At 42.9% G+C, this 19,783-nt stretch overlaps 1 protein-coding gene across 1 annotated transcript in view; it reads left to right on the top strand.

Moving 5' to 3' along the window:
• Window positions 1-19,783, top strand: part of CDS1 (CDP-diacylglycerol synthase 1) — a 111,983-nt gene that overhangs the window by 77,967 nt on the left and 14,233 nt on the right. Inside the window, exons 8-11 of the mRNA XM_073541735.1 lie at window positions 4,553-4,640; window positions 4,900-4,968; window positions 5,612-5,764; window positions 18,762-18,881. Of these exons, the coding sequence (XP_073397836.1) occupies window positions 4,553-4,640; window positions 4,900-4,968; window positions 5,612-5,764; window positions 18,762-18,881 (430 nt within the window). The remainder of the gene's footprint in view (window positions 1-4,552; window positions 4,641-4,899; window positions 4,969-5,611; window positions 5,765-18,761; window positions 18,882-19,783) is intronic.

Raw genomic sequence — 19,783 nt, 5'->3', positions numbered from 1 at the left:
GAGAAGCATCACATGATTTTTCAAACAGTGCCAATACTTTTGTCCACCCTGTTTTTTATGTTTGGTGTGGAATTATATCCAATTTGGCTTTAGGACAATTCTTTTTGTGTTTTTTCATTTAAGACAAGTTAAATGAAGATAATAATACCAAAGAATTTGTGTTTGCAATCATTTTCAGGAAGAAACTGAGTATTATCTGACAGAAATGCAGGGGTGTCAATACTTTTGGCCACAACTGTATAATGTATAGGCTTACAGTTGGGTTTTACTTTTGAAGACTAATAAGAACCAAGTACAATTCTGATATCCCAGCATTGGCAGGTACCAGATATTAAAAATGTCGAGAGATTGGGTACAATTTGTTTTGTGACCCACAGCCAATCTGGAAATCCACTGACCATAAATGGCGGACTTGTGAATCCCACCTGGTGGGAGGAGGTATAGATCTCTCACTATATTGTTACTGGGCAGGGATGGCGCAGGGTCAGGAGTTATGTCCGCATCATGTGCAGCAGAAGACCACTGCAATGGCCAGCATTAGTTCTATTATCTTGAATGTTTGACCCCTCAGTTGCCACGGTCAATACTTGCAGCAGTAGCCAAGCCCCCTAGATTGTCAGGTCCTAATTAATTTTATATTATACGATTCTAGACTTTAACATTTTGGTTTTCTGCTGCATTGCTCCAGATGTACTGAATTAAAGGACATCGTTTTAACACTATTGCACATCTTGAGCCTTGGTCACTCCAGCTCTGTTCTCTGCCCAGCACCAACTCCTCCTGCCTAACGGATAGCCTCTGTACTGTGTGACCTCAGGCAAAGGAACAGTGAGTCAAGCAGGAGGAGGCGGCGCTGGGCAGGGAATTGAGCTGAAGTGACCGAGGCTTCGGAACTACCTCCTTTTTTGCATATCGTTCAAACGTTGATCTCTCCGAAATGGAGGAACAGACTGGTCATATAAAGGTTATTGCTGAGCTAGTCATTGAGAGCGCGACATGCGCATATATATAGTTTGGGGTGGGAAATCCAGCTGACAGATTCCTTCTAAGACCACTGCTAGTTTAGCTGCGTAAATAGGGGATGGCGGCAAATTGTTCATTATATGGCCAGGAACAACCCTGCCCACCGAGAGCATACAGTGCAGTGCTGGGGTGCGTATAGGAGGTATTTGCAGTTTTTGACACTTTTATCCCCATTTGTATGCCGGGAATTTGGAGCTCTATATTAGGAAAAAACAATGCAAGAAAAATTAGGAAACTAATCGTCACTGAATGTTGGATTCAAATACAACATAGTGTTAAAAGGTAATAAAAGGGTAATAGACAAATTATATGTGGAGGCCAAATATCAACGATATATAGTGGCCATAAAAGAAGATCAATAATATAAATCATATATCATGATCCACATAATTGAGGCAGGACAAATGCAGGACAACTGCACATTTACTAGAAATTACCAAAAGAAGAAGCAGTCAAAAATCCATAAAACTATAATGTTTATTGAAAATAGTAATAAAACATTAATAAATATGGACACACAGTATTTGGAAAGGGAAAAGGAACAGCATATAGATGAACACAATGGTCATGAAGGGCCAACGAGGCTTCAGACACCCCGTCAGGTTAGTAGAATGCAGAGCTAGATAATATAGCTAATAAAAGTCAAGGGGATATAAAAAATATATAGTATAACAAATCATATAGCAAGTGCTGCTATCCTTCATAGGAAATATTCCCTGACAAAGTGCAAAACGCACAAATAGAATTGGTGCATAATAAGCATCATAGCGATGGCATGAAAAAACTGCATTGCTATACCTGAGATACGGGGGGAGGCAGCAGGGTCGGTCCTGCTGCCTCCCCCCGTATCTCAGGTATAGCAATGCAGTTTTTTCATGCCATCGCTATGATGCTTATTATGCACCAATTCTATTTGTGCGTTTTGCACTTTGTCAGGGAATATTTCCTATGAAGGATAGCAGCACTTGCTATATGATTTGTTATACTATATATTTTTTATATCCCCTTGACTTTTATTAGCTATATTATCTAGTTCTGCATTCTACTATCCTGACGGGGTGTCTGCAGCCTCGTTGGCCCTTCATGACCATTGTGTTCATCTATATGCTGTTCCTTTTCCCTTTCCAAATACTGTGTGTCCATATTTATTAATGTTTTATTACTATTTTCAATAAACATTATAGTTTTATGGATTTTTGACTGCTTCTTTTGGTAATTTATAGTGTTAAAAGGTGAAGAATACCTTGTCTAAATTTTTTTGCAACTGTGTTAATACATCGCATGGTTCTTAACTGTGGTGGCATTTATAAAAATTGCTGCAAGTCGTTTTTGATTCATTTATTACATCTTTTTAGTGTGTACAACAATTACAATACACCAACAGCAATTTATCTACTATGGTGATACAAGCAAAATTTATAAAATGCCGATCTACAAATTGTTACAAACCGGGCAACAGACCGTTGAAATAGATCAATACTTTATTATGTTTTTTTTTAAATGATTTACAAACTAGCAAAGAAGAAAAGTAGGCACAATCGGGAATAAGATGTTAAATTACCCAATAAGTGCTAATGCATAATTGTAATAAAACCAATAGAAAAATATGTTCTATACCTAGCAAGAAAATATAAATATCACAGTTGTTACAATGCTTATGTACTAAGGTATTACAGTGAATTACGGTAGATAAGAATGAAAAGCTTGGGCATCTACACAGTATAACTGCTCAACGCCCGTACAATAGAGCAACAATTGTGAATATAAAGCAGCAATGTTATATAAGAAAGCAGATAATACAATGCAGTAACATTAATGCCGTAAAGTGCTGGGTGCAAAAATGTGAGAGTGGAGTAAATCAACCCCTACCAAACATAATAGATAATTGCATAGATCTCAGGCCTTCAAGATGATGGCGATTACATAGAGCATTATAAATAGATAAATGCCAAAAAGTCCAAGAGAGGAGTAGATAATTCCTCCCAAAATATAATTGCACACCCACCTATGCCTTTATAGCAGCAAATGCAGAAATTGTATGGACAAGCATATAACTAAAACAGTGCCATAGTGTCAGCTTTTTGTTTCAAAGATTATTCTTTGCAATTCCGTAATTAAACAGAATTGCATTTTGAAAACCTTAAAAAAAAAAAAAAAAACCCTAGTGAAGTGCAAAAAATGCCAATGAAACAGCCGTTTCTATTTAAAGGGAATCTGTCAGCAAGTTTTTGGGACCACATGAGGTAAGGGTTAAAACGCTGAATCCAAAGATGTGTCACATGTCAAGCTCCGTGCTGTTGCTTACTTACACTGTAATTTTATGACCAGGACATTATCATTGCTTTGACTAGCTGGCACAAAGGCTCTTGTTTGGCTCCTCCCACCTTCTGTGATAAGCTGCTCACTGTCAATAGACACTGTACACAGATTTGCAGTTCCCAAAGGTGTTGCCCTGTGTGTTTTAATGCAGTTTTCTGCCAGGCTATGTGAACATTCTTTATTACGCATGACTACTTTTTGCCATAGTAGGAATCACGGCTGGATATGTGAAGTCATGTACTTAAATGCATCCATTTTACGGATAATGGAAGCTGTGCTCTCTAATTGGTTATAGAAATCCTTGTGACTTGCAGTGTCCCTAATAAATAAGTCTATGTTGGGTGTGCCTAATATTGTGTCCTACATGAACTATAACTTATAAGTATCTAGTGGTAGTAGTAGTAGTATAGATCGTGCACATATATTTAGCGTACCCTTTGACATATTACATCCTTGTTGCTATACTTTTCTTAAAAAGCCATGTCCTATCACATTGCGTGCAACATGAAACTATTTTTTTTCTTAGGTATGTGGTTATACACTTGTTTGGGGCAATTTGTATAGATTTAATAGTCGGTGTTAGTGGATAATTTTTTTTTTTTTTTTTTCCTTTTTTTTGGTTTTACTTGGGTGGATTCCCCTCATTATATACGTGCCATTTACCTGATCATTATTTTTTTTAAACTGGGCAGTTAGTAATCTGTATTTTATTAGCATTTGTCCTCACCAAGCAGCTAATCCCGCCCTCATGCACTGACTTCCTGGGAGGCTGGACCAATGATGAAGTAGGGGGTGTGTCTCAGACTATCTCTGACTTCTTGTAGGCTCTGTAGCTATGTGGTAGTCACACAGCACAATTCTGATATTCTGATCCAATGGAGCTGAGCTAAAAAGCATCCAAACAGCAATATCTGAGAAAAAAATATTAGCAGGTAATCATCCCTTGTAGGTACTGACACATATATCATTTTAGCCCCATTTTTGGACTGTTCATTTAATATGACATATTTTAATTTTTCCTTCAGTCTTCCTTGAATGAGTAATTTTATAACTGTATAAATAATTTTTCCATAGTCTTTTATTTAAATTTCTATAAAATTCCAAAGCAAAACAATTTTTTAAAAAAAACAAACCACTTGCTTAATTGCAAAACCTTCATGATAGAGAAAGAAATATCTGTAGTATTAACACATTTCTTTTATGCTTCTAGGTTTCTAGTTCCAGTTTCCATTGTTATCTGTAATGATATCATGGCTTATCTTTTCGGGTTCTTTTTCGGCAGGACACCATTAATAAAGGTAAGTTGCAGTCAATAGCTTAATATGTGTCTTGTAGAAGACTTGTGTGAAGATCTCATTTTAGTGTTATTCTGCTGCTAAGTGATAAATGCATTGATACCATTAGATCTGGCATTGCGTTTCCCACATTCCCATATGTTGTCCTTAGTTTTAGCTGTATGTAAAAAAAAAATAAAAAAATGCATAGGCGAAATATAAATTCCATTTATTATATCATTTCCATTTTTACCTTTTTAATTGCTGTTATTTGATCTTTTAGCTGTCGCCCAAAAAGACATGGGAAGGTTTCATTGGTGGATTCTTTCTGACCATAATATTTGGATTTGTGGTGAGTACCTCAAGTTTATTATTTGTATTATGAACATTATCAGTTAAATTATCCAGGTACAAAAAAAACCCACAAACTACTTTTCAACACAGGCATATCCAAAGTATTTATTTGTGAATAAATGAAAAATAGATATCTCCATTATTAAAGGCCAACGTACAAATTACCATATATACTTGTGTCTAAGTCGACCCGTGTATAAGGAGGAGACTGACAAGGAAACTTGCTACAGACCATTTTTGTAGCTACCAGAACAGGAAGGTGAATGTCTGGTGATAATGTGGAGCAGGAGAAGTGAAAGACATCTAGAGTGCTTGGGAGGGGTTTGTGGAGTTGTAGGTAGAAATCAGAATTGGCTCCCAAGTGACACCTAGCAGTCCCCCCACAATTGCACAGATAAGCTGAGGGGGGTACACTAAGAAGTTAAAACATTGAAAATATATTTTTTTGACTGGAAACAGAAACATAGTACTTTAAAATAATGTTTAATAGCATTTTGGTAAAACTTATTTCATGTGACAACCTAAGATAAACGTACAGAATGATCTCCTATGGAGAGGCACCGTTCATGTACATAAATCTTTTCTCCTTGTGTTACTTCTTGGTTAATTTCTTCAATTTCAATGAATACTCTTTCCTCCAGTTTTCATATGTTCTGGCACAGTTCGAGTACTTTGTGTGTCCTGCGGATTATAACAGTGAAACCAACAGCTTCTCGACCAGCTGTGAACCATCGGAGCTGTTCAGACTCCACGACTACACAGTTCCACCATATCTGCATGCGCTTCTGGGATGGGTAAGTGTCCTATGTTGTTTTATCATGGCGCTCACGGACTATTTCTGCTGTGAACATTAGAATTGTGATATTGGAAGAATTGTGCTCCTTTCAGAGGTCAGAATTAAAGGGAACCTGTCGTGCCGCCAGACGCTATTAACCCGCAGATTAACCCCATGTCTGCAGGTTAAAGGGAACCTGTCATGTGAAAAAATGCTAGTCACCTGCATGGGGTTAATCAGCTGGTAAATGGCGCTCTGAAGCCTTGCGGCCACTGCACTACAGGCCCAGCTACCGGGAGGAAATTAGCTTTCTTCCTTCCCGCACCTACGTGCTTTCAGTCCTAGATCCGTGGCCGGCGAGGCTTCAATCGCTGCTCAGTAGATGGTGAGTGGCGGTTGTAACCACACCCCGCACTGACGGACAGACGGCTCTGCAGTGCACACCCGTAGGTATTACCGCTGGACAGTGATGCAGTGTATTAACCTTGGATACACAAAGCAGGGTCTAATGTGTAGAAGTCTAGCGGTAATCTACATCAGTACAGTACCCAACACAGGCAAACACAATGAGGCTTGAAAATTTGAATCATTCAGAATTTTCCATATTTCTGCATACTTTTAACTTAAAACTACATCACATTTTCACACTTGTGAAATCAAATTGGTGAAAATGACTAGACTTCATCATTAAATGAGGTCAATGATCCAAGATCTGTAAGTAGCAAAAGTATGTGAACCTTTGCTTTCAGTATCTGGTGTGACCCTCTGTGCAGCAATAGCTGCTTCTTATCATTTCCGGTAATTGTTGATTAGTTCTGTACGTTGGCTTGGAAAAGAAAAAAAAGTTGTCTATTTCTTCAGTGTAAGGCCCAATAATCGAAAGGAATATTAAAAGGATCTCATGCTGCTATCAGAAAACCTAGCAGAAACATGCTGACAGATTCCCTTTTTACTAGCGAAGCGACTTAGTCACAGATCCATGGCGCAGATCCAGATCACTAAGACCTCAACGTGATTTTGTTTTGACCTCAACGTGATTTTGTTTTGACCTGTGCTAGCAACATTTGGATGGATCATCAATATCAGATTATTGAGGGTCCTACTCCCGGCACCAAACGGAAGTGAGCTGCAGCACGTATAAGGTGTGTGTGCTGTTTTTCTCTCTGTTCCACCAATCTGATAGTGGTAACTTATCCTCATGTAGGTCATCAGTGTCATAATAGTGGAAAACCCCTGTAGGCTGTGTCCACATGTTGCATTTTTGCTGCGTTTTTTTGTCGCAAACAAAACCTGCTCTCTTGGGAGTAAAGAAGCTGCTTGCAAAAAGCAATTTTTGCTATCGAGTTTTTATTGTCTCTTGTGCATGATGATAAAGTTTAGTGACGTTTTAGTGGCCCAAAAATAAGCATGATTTAACTTCCTTAGGTTTTTGTACCAAAAAGGTAGCAAAAACTGATACATGCGATTTTTGCTGTATTTTGGCACTTACCCATGGTTTCCTATGAGTGAAAAACCGCTGCAAATACGCGGAAAAAATGCTGAAAGAAGTGACATGCTGCAGTTTTCCAAATCAGTCAGAAAAATAATACCAATGTGTGTGCATGAGATTTCTGAAATCTCATAGACTTTGCTAGAACTGTAAAATGCAGCTTAAAATTGGCATAAAAATGCAGCAGCAAAAAAAACAAAAAAAACAAAACGCTGTAAAAACGCAACATGTGAACATAGCCTTAGGTGTTTATGGTACATGGATAGCTTTTACATTATGTACTTTAGCTGTAGTAAATTGTACGCAGTGGAGATTTTCCCATGTAATGTACAGTACAGACCAAAAGTTTGGACACACCTCATTCAAAGAGTTTTTTTATTTTCATGAATATAAAAATTGTAGATTCACTCTGAAGGCATCAAAACTATGAATTAACACGTGTGGAATTATATAATTAACTAAAAAGTGTGAAACAACAGAAAATATGTCTTATATTCTAGGTTCTTCAAAGTAGCCACCTTTTGCTTTGATTACTGCTTTGCACACTCTTGGCATTCTATTGATGTGCTTCAAGAGGTAGTCACTGGAAATGGTCTTCCAACAGTCTTGAAGAAGTTCCCAGAGATGCTTAGCACTTGTTGGCCCTTTTGCCTTCACTCTGCGGTCCAGCTCACCCCAAACCATCTCGATTGGGTTCAGGTCTGGTGACTGTGGAGGCCAGGTCATCTGGCGTAGCACCCCATCACTTTCCTTCTTTGTCAAATAGCCCTTACACAGCCTGGAGGTGTGTTTGGGGTCATTGTCCTGTTGAAAAATAAATGATGGTCCAACTAAACGCAAACCGGATGGAATAGCATGCCGCTGCAAGATGCTGTGGTAGCCATGCTGGTTCAGTATGCCTTCAATTTTGAATAAATCCCCACAGTGTCACCAGCAAAGCACCCCCACACCATCACACCTCCTCCTCCATGCTTCATGGTGGGAACCAGGCATGTAGAGTCCATCCGTTCACCTTTTCTGCGTCGCACAAAGACACTGGTGGTTGGAACCAAAGTTCTCAAATTTGGACTCATCAGACCAAAGCACAGATTTCCACTGGTCTAATGTCCATTCCTTGTGTTCTTTAGCCCAAACAAGTCTCTTCTGCTTGTTGCCTGTCCTTAGCAGTGGTTTCCTAGCAGCTATTTTACCATGAATGCCTGCTGCACAAAGTCTCAACAGTTGTTGTAGAGATTTGTCTGCTGTTAGAACTCTGTGTGGCATTGACCTGGTCTCTATTCTGAGCTGCTGTTTATCTGCGATTTCTGAGGCTGGTGACTCGGATGAACTTATCCTCCACAGCAGAGGTAACTCTTGGTCTTCATTTCCTGGGGCGGTCCTCATGTGAGCCAGTTTCTTTGTAGTGCTTGATGGTTTTTGCCACTGCACTTGGGGACACTTTCAAAGTTTCCCCAATTTTTCGGACTGACTGATCTTCATTTCTTAAAGTAATGATGGCCACTTGTTTTTCTTTACTTAGCTGCTTTTTTCTTGCCATAATACAAATTCTAACAGTCTATTCAGTAGGACGATCAGCTGTGTATCAACCAGACTTCTGTACAACACAACTGATGGTCCCAACCCCATTTATAAGGCAAGAAATCCCACTTATTAAACCTGACAGGGCACACCTGTGAAGTGAAAACTATTTCCGGTGACTACCTCTTGAAGCTCATCAAGAGAATGCCAAGAGTGTGCAAAGCAGTGATAAAAGCAAAGGGTGGCTTTGAAGAACCTAGAATATAAGACATATTTTCAGTTGTTTCACACTTTTTTGTTAATTATATAATTCCACATGTGTTAATTCATAGTTTTGATGCTTTCAGAGTGAATCTACAATTTTCATAGTCATTAAAATAAAGAAAACTCTTTGAATGAGAAGGTGTGTCCAAACTTTTGGTCTGTACTGTACATTGATGTACAGTGTGCTCCGTGCATGCTCTATCCCACCACCATGCTGGCGCACCTCTGTGTCTCCATTGCCGTAACAGTTTCTGCACCCATGTCATTTGCAGATGGTGTTGATTTGAAGCAGTTGATGTGTTACTGCCATTTGATCTCCTTCGCTTCTCCCCTCTGCATATCTCTTCACTGGCTCCCATTTCCTCAGTGTATCCAGTTCAAATTACGAATACTGACCTACAAGGCCATCTATAACCTGTCTCCCCCATATGTCTCTGAACTAATCTCCCAATACCTTCCCTCACGTAATCTCCGGTCCTCCCAAGACCTCCTTCTCTCCTCCACACTTATTCGCTCCTCACCCAACTGCCTCCAAGACTTCTCCCGAATAGCCCCTATTCTCTGGAATTCTTTGCCCCAACAAGTCCGACTATCAACCACATTTGGATCCTTCAGACGGAACCTGAAAACCCACCTCTTCAAGAAAGCCTACAGCCTGCAATGACCCCGCTACCTCCTTCTCTCTCACCACTACCGGTGATCTCACCTCAACCAACACCGAAACTGCTGCAACCCACCAACCTACTGTCTCCTTCCCCACCATCCTGTAGCATGTAAGCCCGAAAGGGCAGGATCCTCTCCCCTCTGTATCAGTCTGTCATTGTTAGTTTGTTTACTGTAAGTGATATCTGTAATTTGTATGTAACCTCTTCTCATGTACAGCACCATGGAATCAATGGTGCTATATAAATAATAATAATAATTATGGATTATATGTATGTGTTGGGTACCGTAATGTTGCAGATTACTGCTTGACTTGTGTGCAATACATTAGACCCTGCTTTGTGTATCCAAGGTTAAAGGGATTGTCTGGGACTTTAACTTTGATAGCCTCGCCTAAGCATAAGTCATCAATGTCTGAATGGTTGAGATGCGACACCTGGCACCCCCGCCAATCAACTGTTCCTGGTGTTGGCCGGAGCAGCTCAGTTAAAAAGCTGAACAGCTCGGTTGAAGGAATAATGGCCACAGATGGGTTCTGCACATCCGACCCCTGGGCAGTTCCGGGTACAGCTGATAAGCTGGCGTTCTGCGTGTCGCACCCGCATGATCAGACATTGATAACCTATCCTGAGGATATGCCATCAATGTTAAAGTCTTGGAAACCCCTTTTAATACATTTAATATATTGAGTATTATATCTTGGCATATCTCTTATACTATTGTGTTTTTGTATTATAGCCTCTTGTTTATGTTGCTGCTGTCATATGCATTAGTTGCCCATATAATCTATTACTGCAAATAGTAACTAGCTGACCCCAGAATTTTGTGGCACATCAGACCTATTTTCTTTTGGGTAGGAAAAAGTTATTGTAACCTTCTCCTCATGTTTTCATTGTGTCTGCATTAAGAGTTTTTCATATTTAGTAGGGATGAGCGAACGTGCTCAGTGATACTTGGATTTCACTTGAGTGTGTGGGTGCTCGGATATGCCCGTCATTTGTCAAGCATTGGCTGGTGCTCTGATTTGAAGCTCAAATCCTCGCCCTGCATGTTTGGCGCCTGTTACATATCCAATAAACTTTAAGGGATTGCCTGTCAGTCACTGTAATGCTGCAGCCATCTTGGTAGTGGCATTACTGTGATTTGGCTGGCCGCAGTCCCTCATCAGCGGTTATAAAGGACAGGCGCCACAATGCTCAGCGATGCCATTGCACAGCTCAGGGACCGTTCTGATTGTAGGTAAAGAGCAGTTAGCCAGAGTGAGCATGGATGTCTGACATTTGTCCAGTTCTCCAAGACTTTGAGGACTGCACAAAGATGGTGAGTGGCAATGATGCCATAATTAGCTCAACGATCCCGCTTCTGTTTCTACTTAAACAGTCGCTGCTCACAATTAAAGCTGAAGCTTTGCATGTGTATCAGGTGGAGATGGAGGAAGACATGAGACAGGGAGATACTACCCAGCCTTATCTCTTCTGCTCAGCTGGGATTGGGTAACCATGAGGACCCTGAGGAGGAGGAACAGGAACTGGTTGTTAGTGCAATAGAGGCTAGTAACCACACAAGCTTTGTTCTGTCTCTCCTACATGCATGGGCTAAGGAAGAGATGGAGGAGATTGAGAGTAGTCATCATGGGGGGATAGGGAAATGTTCACTGTGTAGGGAGCATGGCACATATAGCCGACTTTATGTACCCTGCCTTTCCCATGACCCTCGTGTTACATTAATCTTGGCCAAAATATAGTACTAGTTGTTCACCCTTCTAGAAAACCTTGCATCTCTCCTTCCTGAGGCTGAGAGGTCTACTAAAATGTTGCTATTGTGAAAAATGTGTTGGAAAATATGTTGAAAAAATTCCCATCAAACAACGCTAGCGGGAAGGGGCTATCACGCTTACCCTTATCTGCAGGAGTGTAGCGTGACCGGTCAGCGGTCCCGGCGTTGGGGAAGGAACTCAGACCACGGGGCTGTCAGAGGGACCAGTGCAGGAGCACAGCTTGGGAAGTCGCAGGACCTGTGGAAGGGGCGGAGCACTTGCAGAAGCCCTTAGAGGCTGCAGGACCTGGCACCACGTGACCTGTGACGTCAGAGGGGGCGGAGCTTATCGCAGGGACGCTGAAGTGACAGGCAGAGGGCTCAGAGAGCCAGGGGTTTATACAGTAGCAATAGTCAGGCAATCCAGAAGTCATACACAGGAGAATCAATGTGGTACAAAGTCAGGCAGAGCAAGAATGGTCAGGGAAGCAGGAGGTCAGACACGGGTCAGGCTGCACGGTACAAAATCAGAAAGTCAGAGAGTAGTCTAGGGGAGCCAAAGGTCAGAACACAGGTCGAGCAGGACGGTACCAAATCAGGAAGCCAAGTGACAAAAACCAAAATCCAGACCAGGTCATACACACCACAAACACGGAAACAGGCGAGAGGCACTTAGCAAAGGCAGGGTCGGACACACTCAAGTATGAAGTATAAACGACAGGGAAGGTTGCTCGCCTGTGGCCATAAATACCCTCCCTGAGCCCAAAGAGAGGCTCCAACCATTAACCCTTCACTTGTCCGACCAAAATTCCAGATACCATGATATTAACCCTTCGCTTGTCAGACCAAAATTCCAGATACCATGACAGTACCCCTCCCTCAACGGGGGGCCTCCGGACCCCCAGGTCTTCCTGGGTATCGAGCATGATATGCCCTGACCAGGCGATCTGCGTGCAATGATCTGGCCGGTACCCAGGAACCATCCTCCGGGCCATACCCTTTTCAATGGACGAGGTACTGCAAAGAGCCACGAACCCGTCGAGATTGCACAATTTTTTGCACCTCGAACTCCATGTGGCCGTCCACTGATATAGGCGGTGGTAGAGGAGTACGTTCCTCCCTTACTGAACCTACCGGCTTAAGCATGGACCTATGAAAAACGTTGTGCACCTTCAGGGAGGATGGGAGATGTAGCCGATAAGTTACCGGGTTAATCACCTCCGTTATGACGTAGGGACCAATAAATTTGGGACCCAACTTTGCTGATGGCAATTTTAGCGTTATATTACGTGTTGAGAGCCACACCTTGTCCCCACAATGCAAGTCCTGACCCGGACCCCTCTTTCTATCAGCAAAACGTTTGTACCTTCCCTGAGCCTTTTCAATACTTGCACGAACCCTTGACCATAAACCACTGATCTGCCTAACCGAATCCTCTACCCCTGGACAATTTGAGTCCAACCGCGAGAATTCGCCAAAATGAGGATTTAATCCAAGATTAATAAAAAAAAAGTGACCTACCGGTGGACTGGTTAATTTGGTTATTAAAGGCGAACTCCGCCAATGGTAATGCATCACACCAGTCGTCTTGCAGTGTTGAGGTCAAACATCGAAGGATCTGTTCCAAAGACTGGTTGGTGCGCTCCGTTTGGCCATTACTCTCCGGGTGGTAGGCTGAGGAAAAAGACAAATATATCCCTAACTTTCTACAGAACGCTCGCCAAAATTTGCCCCCCTATCTTAAACGATATTGATAGGTACCCCATGGAGACGAATGATTTGGGAAAGGAAGTGTTTAGAAAGGACCTCAGCAGACGGTAGTTTAGACATGGGTACGAAATGTGCCATCTTTGAAAACCTATCTACTACTGCCCAAATGACGGTATTACCCTTGGAGGGGGGGAGGTTGGTAATGAAATCCATGGACAAATGGGTCCATGGTCTTTCTGGAATTGGCAGTGGTACCAATTCCCCGGCCAGCAATGAGAGCTCTTAGAATGGGCGCACACCCCACAGGCCATGACATACCCCTTAATTTCTGAACACATTGATGGCCACCAAAACATTCTCTTTACCGCCTCATAAGTGGCCGCAATACCTGGGTGGGCCCCCAACTTAGAATCGTGAAACTCTCGTAAGAGCTTGGACCGTAAGACCTGTGGTACAAACAATTTATTAGGCGGTTTGGCCCTTGGAGCTAAAAATTGAGCCCCCACAATCTCCTGCTCCAACTTTGACGAAAGCTCAGCTATCACCACCCCGGGTTGACGAATGGACGAGGGAAGATCGGGGGCAGAAAGAGGTTCGAAACTTCGTGACAATGCGTCCGCCTTCACGTTCTTAGAACCAGGCCGGAAAGTTATGGAGAACTGGAACCGGGAAAAAAAGTGACCACCGAGCCTGTCTGGGAGTCGACCTTTTTGCTGTGTTAATGTACTCCAAATTTTTATCGTCAGTGATAACCGTAATTGGATGTTCTGCCCCCTCAAAAAAATGCCTCCATTCTTCAAACGCTAATTTTATAGCCAAGAGCTCTCTGTTCCCCACATCATAATTTCTCTCTGCCGGAGAGAACTTCTTGGAAAAAAAATCACAGGGTCTGAGATTAGTTAATGTAGCCGATCCTTGAGACAAAACAGCCCCCACCCCCACCTCGGACGCATCTACCTCTACCACAAACTGCTGAGACGGATTAGGCTGCACCAGAACTGGCGCAGACATAAAGCAATTCTTCAGATTCACAAAAGCTTGTTTGGCCGGAAGGGACCAATTCTTTATATCGGCCCCCTTACATGTAAGATCAGTAAGAGGTTTCACTATCTGAGAAAAACCCTTGATAAACCTTCGATAATAATTTGCGAACCCTAGAAAACGCTGCAGGCCCTTCAGGTCCTGGGGTTGGACCCAATCCGCAATGGCCTACACCTTTTTGGGATCCATACAAAACCCCTGTGGAGAAATGATCAGCCCTAGAAAAGTTAACTCCTGCACACAAAAGGTACATTTTTCTAATTTAACAAACAATTGGTTCTCCCTGAGTCTCTGGAGAACAATCTTAACATGAGATAGGTGAGACTGCTCGTCTGTGGAGAAAACCAAGATATCGTCTAAATAAATGGCAATAAAGCGGCCAATCAGGTCCGCAAAAATCACATTAATAAAATTCTGAAAAACTGCTGGTGCGTTGGCGAGACCGAATAGCATCACAAGATTCTCAAACAACCCTTCAGTAGTAAGAAATGCCATTTTCTATTCATCCCCCTCTTTAATCCTAATAAGATTAGGTCTAGTTTGGAGAACCATTTTGCTCCCGAGAGCTGATTGCACAGATCAGGAATCAACGGTAAGGATATGCATTTTTAACAGTGATTTTATTGCGTTCCCGAAAGTCGAGGCAGGGACGTAGGCCACCATCTTTCTTTTTAACAAAAAAGAACCCCGCTGCAACTGGAGAGACCGAAGGTCTGATATGCCCTTTCCGGAGACTTTCCTTTATATACTCTTTCATTGCCAAACGTTCAGGCCCAGATAAATTAAACAGACGGGCTTTGGGTAATTTGGCCCCTGGGACTAAATCAATGTTGCAATCAAAAGGCCTATGTGGGGGTAATGCCTCGGCCTCGCTTTCGGAGAACACGTCCTCGAAGTCTTTCAGGCACTCCGGAATACCCTCCAGACACACAGAAGACTCCAAAACAGGATTTGCAGGGGAAACACAACACACAGCTTTATAGGAACAGTCATCACATTTCAGACCCCATTTAACAATTACCCTCCTCTCCCAGTCAATTACCGGGTTGTGCCGCTGAAGCCACGGCATACCCAACACCAACCCTTCAGGTAGATTATCCATAATGAAACATTTCATCTCCTCCGCCTGGGAGGAGCCAACCTGTAACACAAAGGTATTGGTGGCATAACGAATCCCTGAACGGGTGAGAGGGGAGGAGTCAATTGCCACGATTTTCAACGGGGTCTCTAACCTGACTGTCCCTATCTTGGCCCTGGAGACTGTGCTGGCACTGACCAGGTTTAGAGAGGAACCGCAGTCCACCAAAGCTGTGGAAAAAAATGACATTTGTCTACCAGCAGTTCAACATCAAGCAACAGCTTGGGGCATGAAGAAAAAGGTACCTGCGGGTCTGGGCAGCCTCCTCGATCACTACCCAGACCTAGAAGTTTCCCGCCGGCTGGGAAGACGAGGGACAGGACGGACAGTCTCTCCTCCAATGTCCTGCTTCTCCACAATAAAAGCACAGCGGTTTATCCCGTCGGCGTCTCCTCTCTTTCTCTTTGATGGATTTGGCACCAATCTCCATGGGTATCGCACTAGCCCCAACTTCCTTGCTCCCAGCGAACAGAGGGGACTCGGAGTGCATCACCCCTCTGGCCCTTAACCGTCGATCCATCCGAACTGCCTGTGTCATGGCATCTTCCAGGGTATCAGGAGGCGGATGCAGGGCTAGGGCGTCCTGAAGGCGTTCTGCTAAGCCCCTATGGAATAGACCGCGGAGAGCCACATCGTCCCAGGTGACTTCCGCTGCCCACCGCCGAAACTCAGAACAATACCACTCTGCAGAGTGCCGACCCTGACGTGCGCTCATCAACATGTCCTCCGCCAGTCGTACTCTATCAGGCTCATCATAGATACGGCCCAAGGCCTCAAAAAACTCATCCACAGTCATACGTTCTGGTGCGGTGGGTGCTAGTGAAAATGCCCAGGCTTGTGGGGCACCTCGCAACAGGGAGATAACTACCCCCACCCTCTGAAATTCTCCCCCGGATGAGCGAGGTCTCAGGGAGAAAAATAATTTGCACCCCTCCCGGAACGCTCTGAACTCCTTTTTGTCTCCAGAAAAGGAGTCAGGCAGTTTAACCGGGGATTCAGGGGACGTAAGGGATACATCCCTACTCTCGGAAGACATAGCCCCTTGCACAGTATTAACCAGCTGCTGCTGGGTATGAGCTATACTGCGCTGTTCAACACTCATTTTCTGGAACATTTGAGAGAGCTGCTTCACTTGCTCTGACAATGCCTGCATCGGGTCCATGACTGCAGCAGACCCCCACACACTCACACACAGGTAGTAACAGAAGGATGAGTGGGGGGAGGAAAAGTAATAAGGTCGTTTATAATATCACGCTTACCCTTATCTGCAGGAGTGTAGTGTGATCGGTCAGCGGTCCCGGCGTTGGGGAAGGAACTCAGACCACGGGGCTGTCAGAGGGACCAGTGCAGGAGCACAGCTTGGGAGGTCGCAGGACCTGTGGAAGGGGCGGAGCACTTGCAGAAGCCCTCTGAGGCTGCAGGTCCTAGCACCACGTGACCTGTGACGTCAGAGGGGGCGGAGCTTATCACAGGGACGCTGAAGTGACAGGCAGAGGGCTCAGAGAGCCAGGGGTTTATACAGTAGCGATAGTCAGGAAATCCAGAAGTCATACACAGGAGAATCAATGTGGTACAGAGTCAGGCAGAGCAAGAATGGTCAGGGAAGCAGGAGGTCAGACACGGGTCGGGCTGCACGGTACAAAATCAGAAAGTCAGAGAGTAGTCTAGGGGAGCCAAAGGTCAGAACACAGGTCGAGCAGGACGGTACCAAATCAGGAAGCCAAGAGACAAAATCCAAAATCCAGACCAGGTCATACACACCACAAACACGGAAACAGGCGAGAGGCACTTAGCAAAGGCAGGGTCGGACACACTCAAGTATGAAGTATAAACGACAGGGAAGGTTGCTCGCCTGTGGCCATAAATACCCTCCCTGAGACCAAAGAGAGGCTCCAACCATTAACCCTTCACTTGTCCGACCAAAATTCCAGATACCATGATATTAACCCTTCGCTTGTCAGACCAAAATTCCAGATACCATGACAGGGGCAAGCTTCTTTGCTCAACCAAGGAGGAGAGGCGAGAGAGACACACCAGGTACGTCAGTCGGGGATACTCTGTCAAAAGCCTGAGCCAATTTCATGACAGACTCCCAGCGTCCATGCCCTGATGACTGGGTATGGGTATTTTTTTACAAGGAGACAAAAGTTTTAAAGGTGGTCAAGCAAAACCTGGTCAAAAAACAATGTACTCCCTAATTCCTCTGTGACCTTCAACTATTGGGTCTCAAAGCTGCACACCTGGTATGAGCTGTTCCTCTATGCCTTGGAGTTGTTGTGCTGCTCTGCCTCTAGCGTCTTGTCTTAATGGGTTTTTAGTGCCGCCGGGGGGATTTCATAGCAGACAGGTACAGAAAATGCTCAAACGCTCACTCTGATAAAAATGAACAAATCCTGGATTAGCCATGAATTTTCCACACTACCAGATGACAGCAGCACATAAAGTGTTTTTAATCTTCAATATTTGAATGAGGCCTGCCAGTTGTTGCCTTCAAGGGTGCATGGATGACCCGCCTTATAACTTTTTCCTGGCTTTGCACTGTGTGCAAAGTCTTTGACCGTGAAAGTTCCATAACTACACTTTTTTATTTTTTTATGGGGCACTCCAGTTAGTGCCTTCAAATGTGTGTGGATGACCTTCCTTGTAATTTTTTTCTGGCTTTGCATTGTAGGAGTACTAGGACTACACTTTGTTCACAATATTTGAATGAGATACCACATTTGGTGTCTTGAAGGGTGTATGGATGAGCCTGCTTCTAATTTTTGACAGCCTTTGCACTTAGTGAATAGTCTTTATGAATCTGAGTACCACTATATGACAGTTTGAACAGAATGTGTATGAGGCCCTCCTTTATGTCTAATACAGGGTGTATGAGTTCCTCTTCCATCAAATTTTTGGCAGCTGTTGCTTCCTTACACTGAAATTTCTAATTTTTTAATAAAGATTTCAATTTTGGTTTACTTAAATTATTATTATTTTTTTTTTTTTATTTTGCCTTTGTATACAAGTCATTATACAAGAACGAATGTTTCTTAACATTTTTTTCCTCTAAACTCCAGTTTCTTGTCGAAATTTCAGTGTTTTATTGTCAGTCCTTAAAGTGGAATAAAAGTGTGACACCATTGTTCTCAGCAGTGATCTGGGATTCAGAGATGCTTCCCCATACTGTTCTCCTTCCATTCAGCACTTTTCCCATGCATTTCAACATTTAATTGACAAAACTGATAAAAACTGTCGGCAGATGCCCTGTTGTATGAAATTCTTTACATGTGTTACAAATCATTTCTGTAATTCTATTTTGTGTGAGTGTTTCCCCATTTATGGCCTTACTCCAGGATTGTGCAGTGATTTATATGCAGACTTATTCTGTATATTATCTGAAAGTTTGGGTAAGATGCTTCGATTTCACAGCACCGTTGACAATTTTTTTTTTCCCAGACAACAGTTCGCCTGTACCCATTTCAGATACACAGCATTGCCCTATCAACATTCGGTTCACTGATCGGTCCATTTGGAGGCTTCTTTGCCAGCGGCTTCAAGCGAGCCTTTAAAATTAAGGTAGGTCTTTATTGCTTATTACAGAAAACAAAACCCCCAAAAGCTGGAGCATATGTTGGTATAAATTCAATGCATAGGTGCGCATTCACACTGGAGCCGTTTAATAGCACCTAAGACACAAACAAAAGGAGCAAAGACCCTGTAGTAAGCAAATGAATAAATAGTAGTACATGTAAATAACGTAGGGTAGTTAATTTTCACTGTTTTCACCAAAATAGTGTAAAATCCATCCCACTGCGACAAGGTGTACCCAATCGTGGGGGTCCCTAACTCTTGTAGTTCACTGCATCACCTGTTACAGAAAACATTTGAATCTATGCTATTACTTGTTGCCTTTTTCTAACTAGAACTGTCTTTTTTTAGATTGCTATATATTTTGGTCTGTAAGATGTAGCGGACTATGAGACGCAGTCCAGGTGTAATAAACACAAATTATTTTATATTAACTAAATGCCACTGATAGGTGGAGGTATATGGAGTCGACTAGTCACTAAAACTGATCAGTTATTATAGGAAAATAACTAATTTTTTTTTTTTAATATAGCGCTAACATATTCTGCAGCGCTTTACAGTTTGCGCTGTCCCCGATATGGAATTTAGATTGTTAGCCCAATCTGTATGTCTTTGGAGTGTGGGTGGAAACCGGAGAACCCGGAGGAAACGTATGCAAACACGGGGACAACATACAAACTCCTTGCAGATGTTGTCCTTGGGATTTGAACCCAGGACTCCAGCGCTGCAAGGCTGTAGTATCCACTGAGCCACCGTGCTGCCTGTGCTTAGCTCAGATATTGTACAATTGAATAGGTTTTTGTGGTGTAATGTCACTGCTGTCGATAGTCTACAAGATGAGCCACCAGAAAGGTACAAATTGCTCAAAAAATTGCAATGTCTCAGGCTGG

The sequence above is a fragment of the Dendrobates tinctorius genome, unplaced genomic scaffold (genome assembly GCF_039654945.1).
Source record: "Dendrobates tinctorius isolate UK_male_01 unplaced genomic scaffold, ASM3965494v1 ptg000011l, whole genome shotgun sequence".
Classification (NCBI taxonomy): Eukaryota; Metazoa; Chordata; class Amphibia; order Anura; family Dendrobatidae; genus Dendrobates; species Dendrobates tinctorius.
The sequence above is the reverse complement of the archived record's forward strand: the minus strand, read 5'-3'. Positions and strand labels throughout refer to the sequence as shown.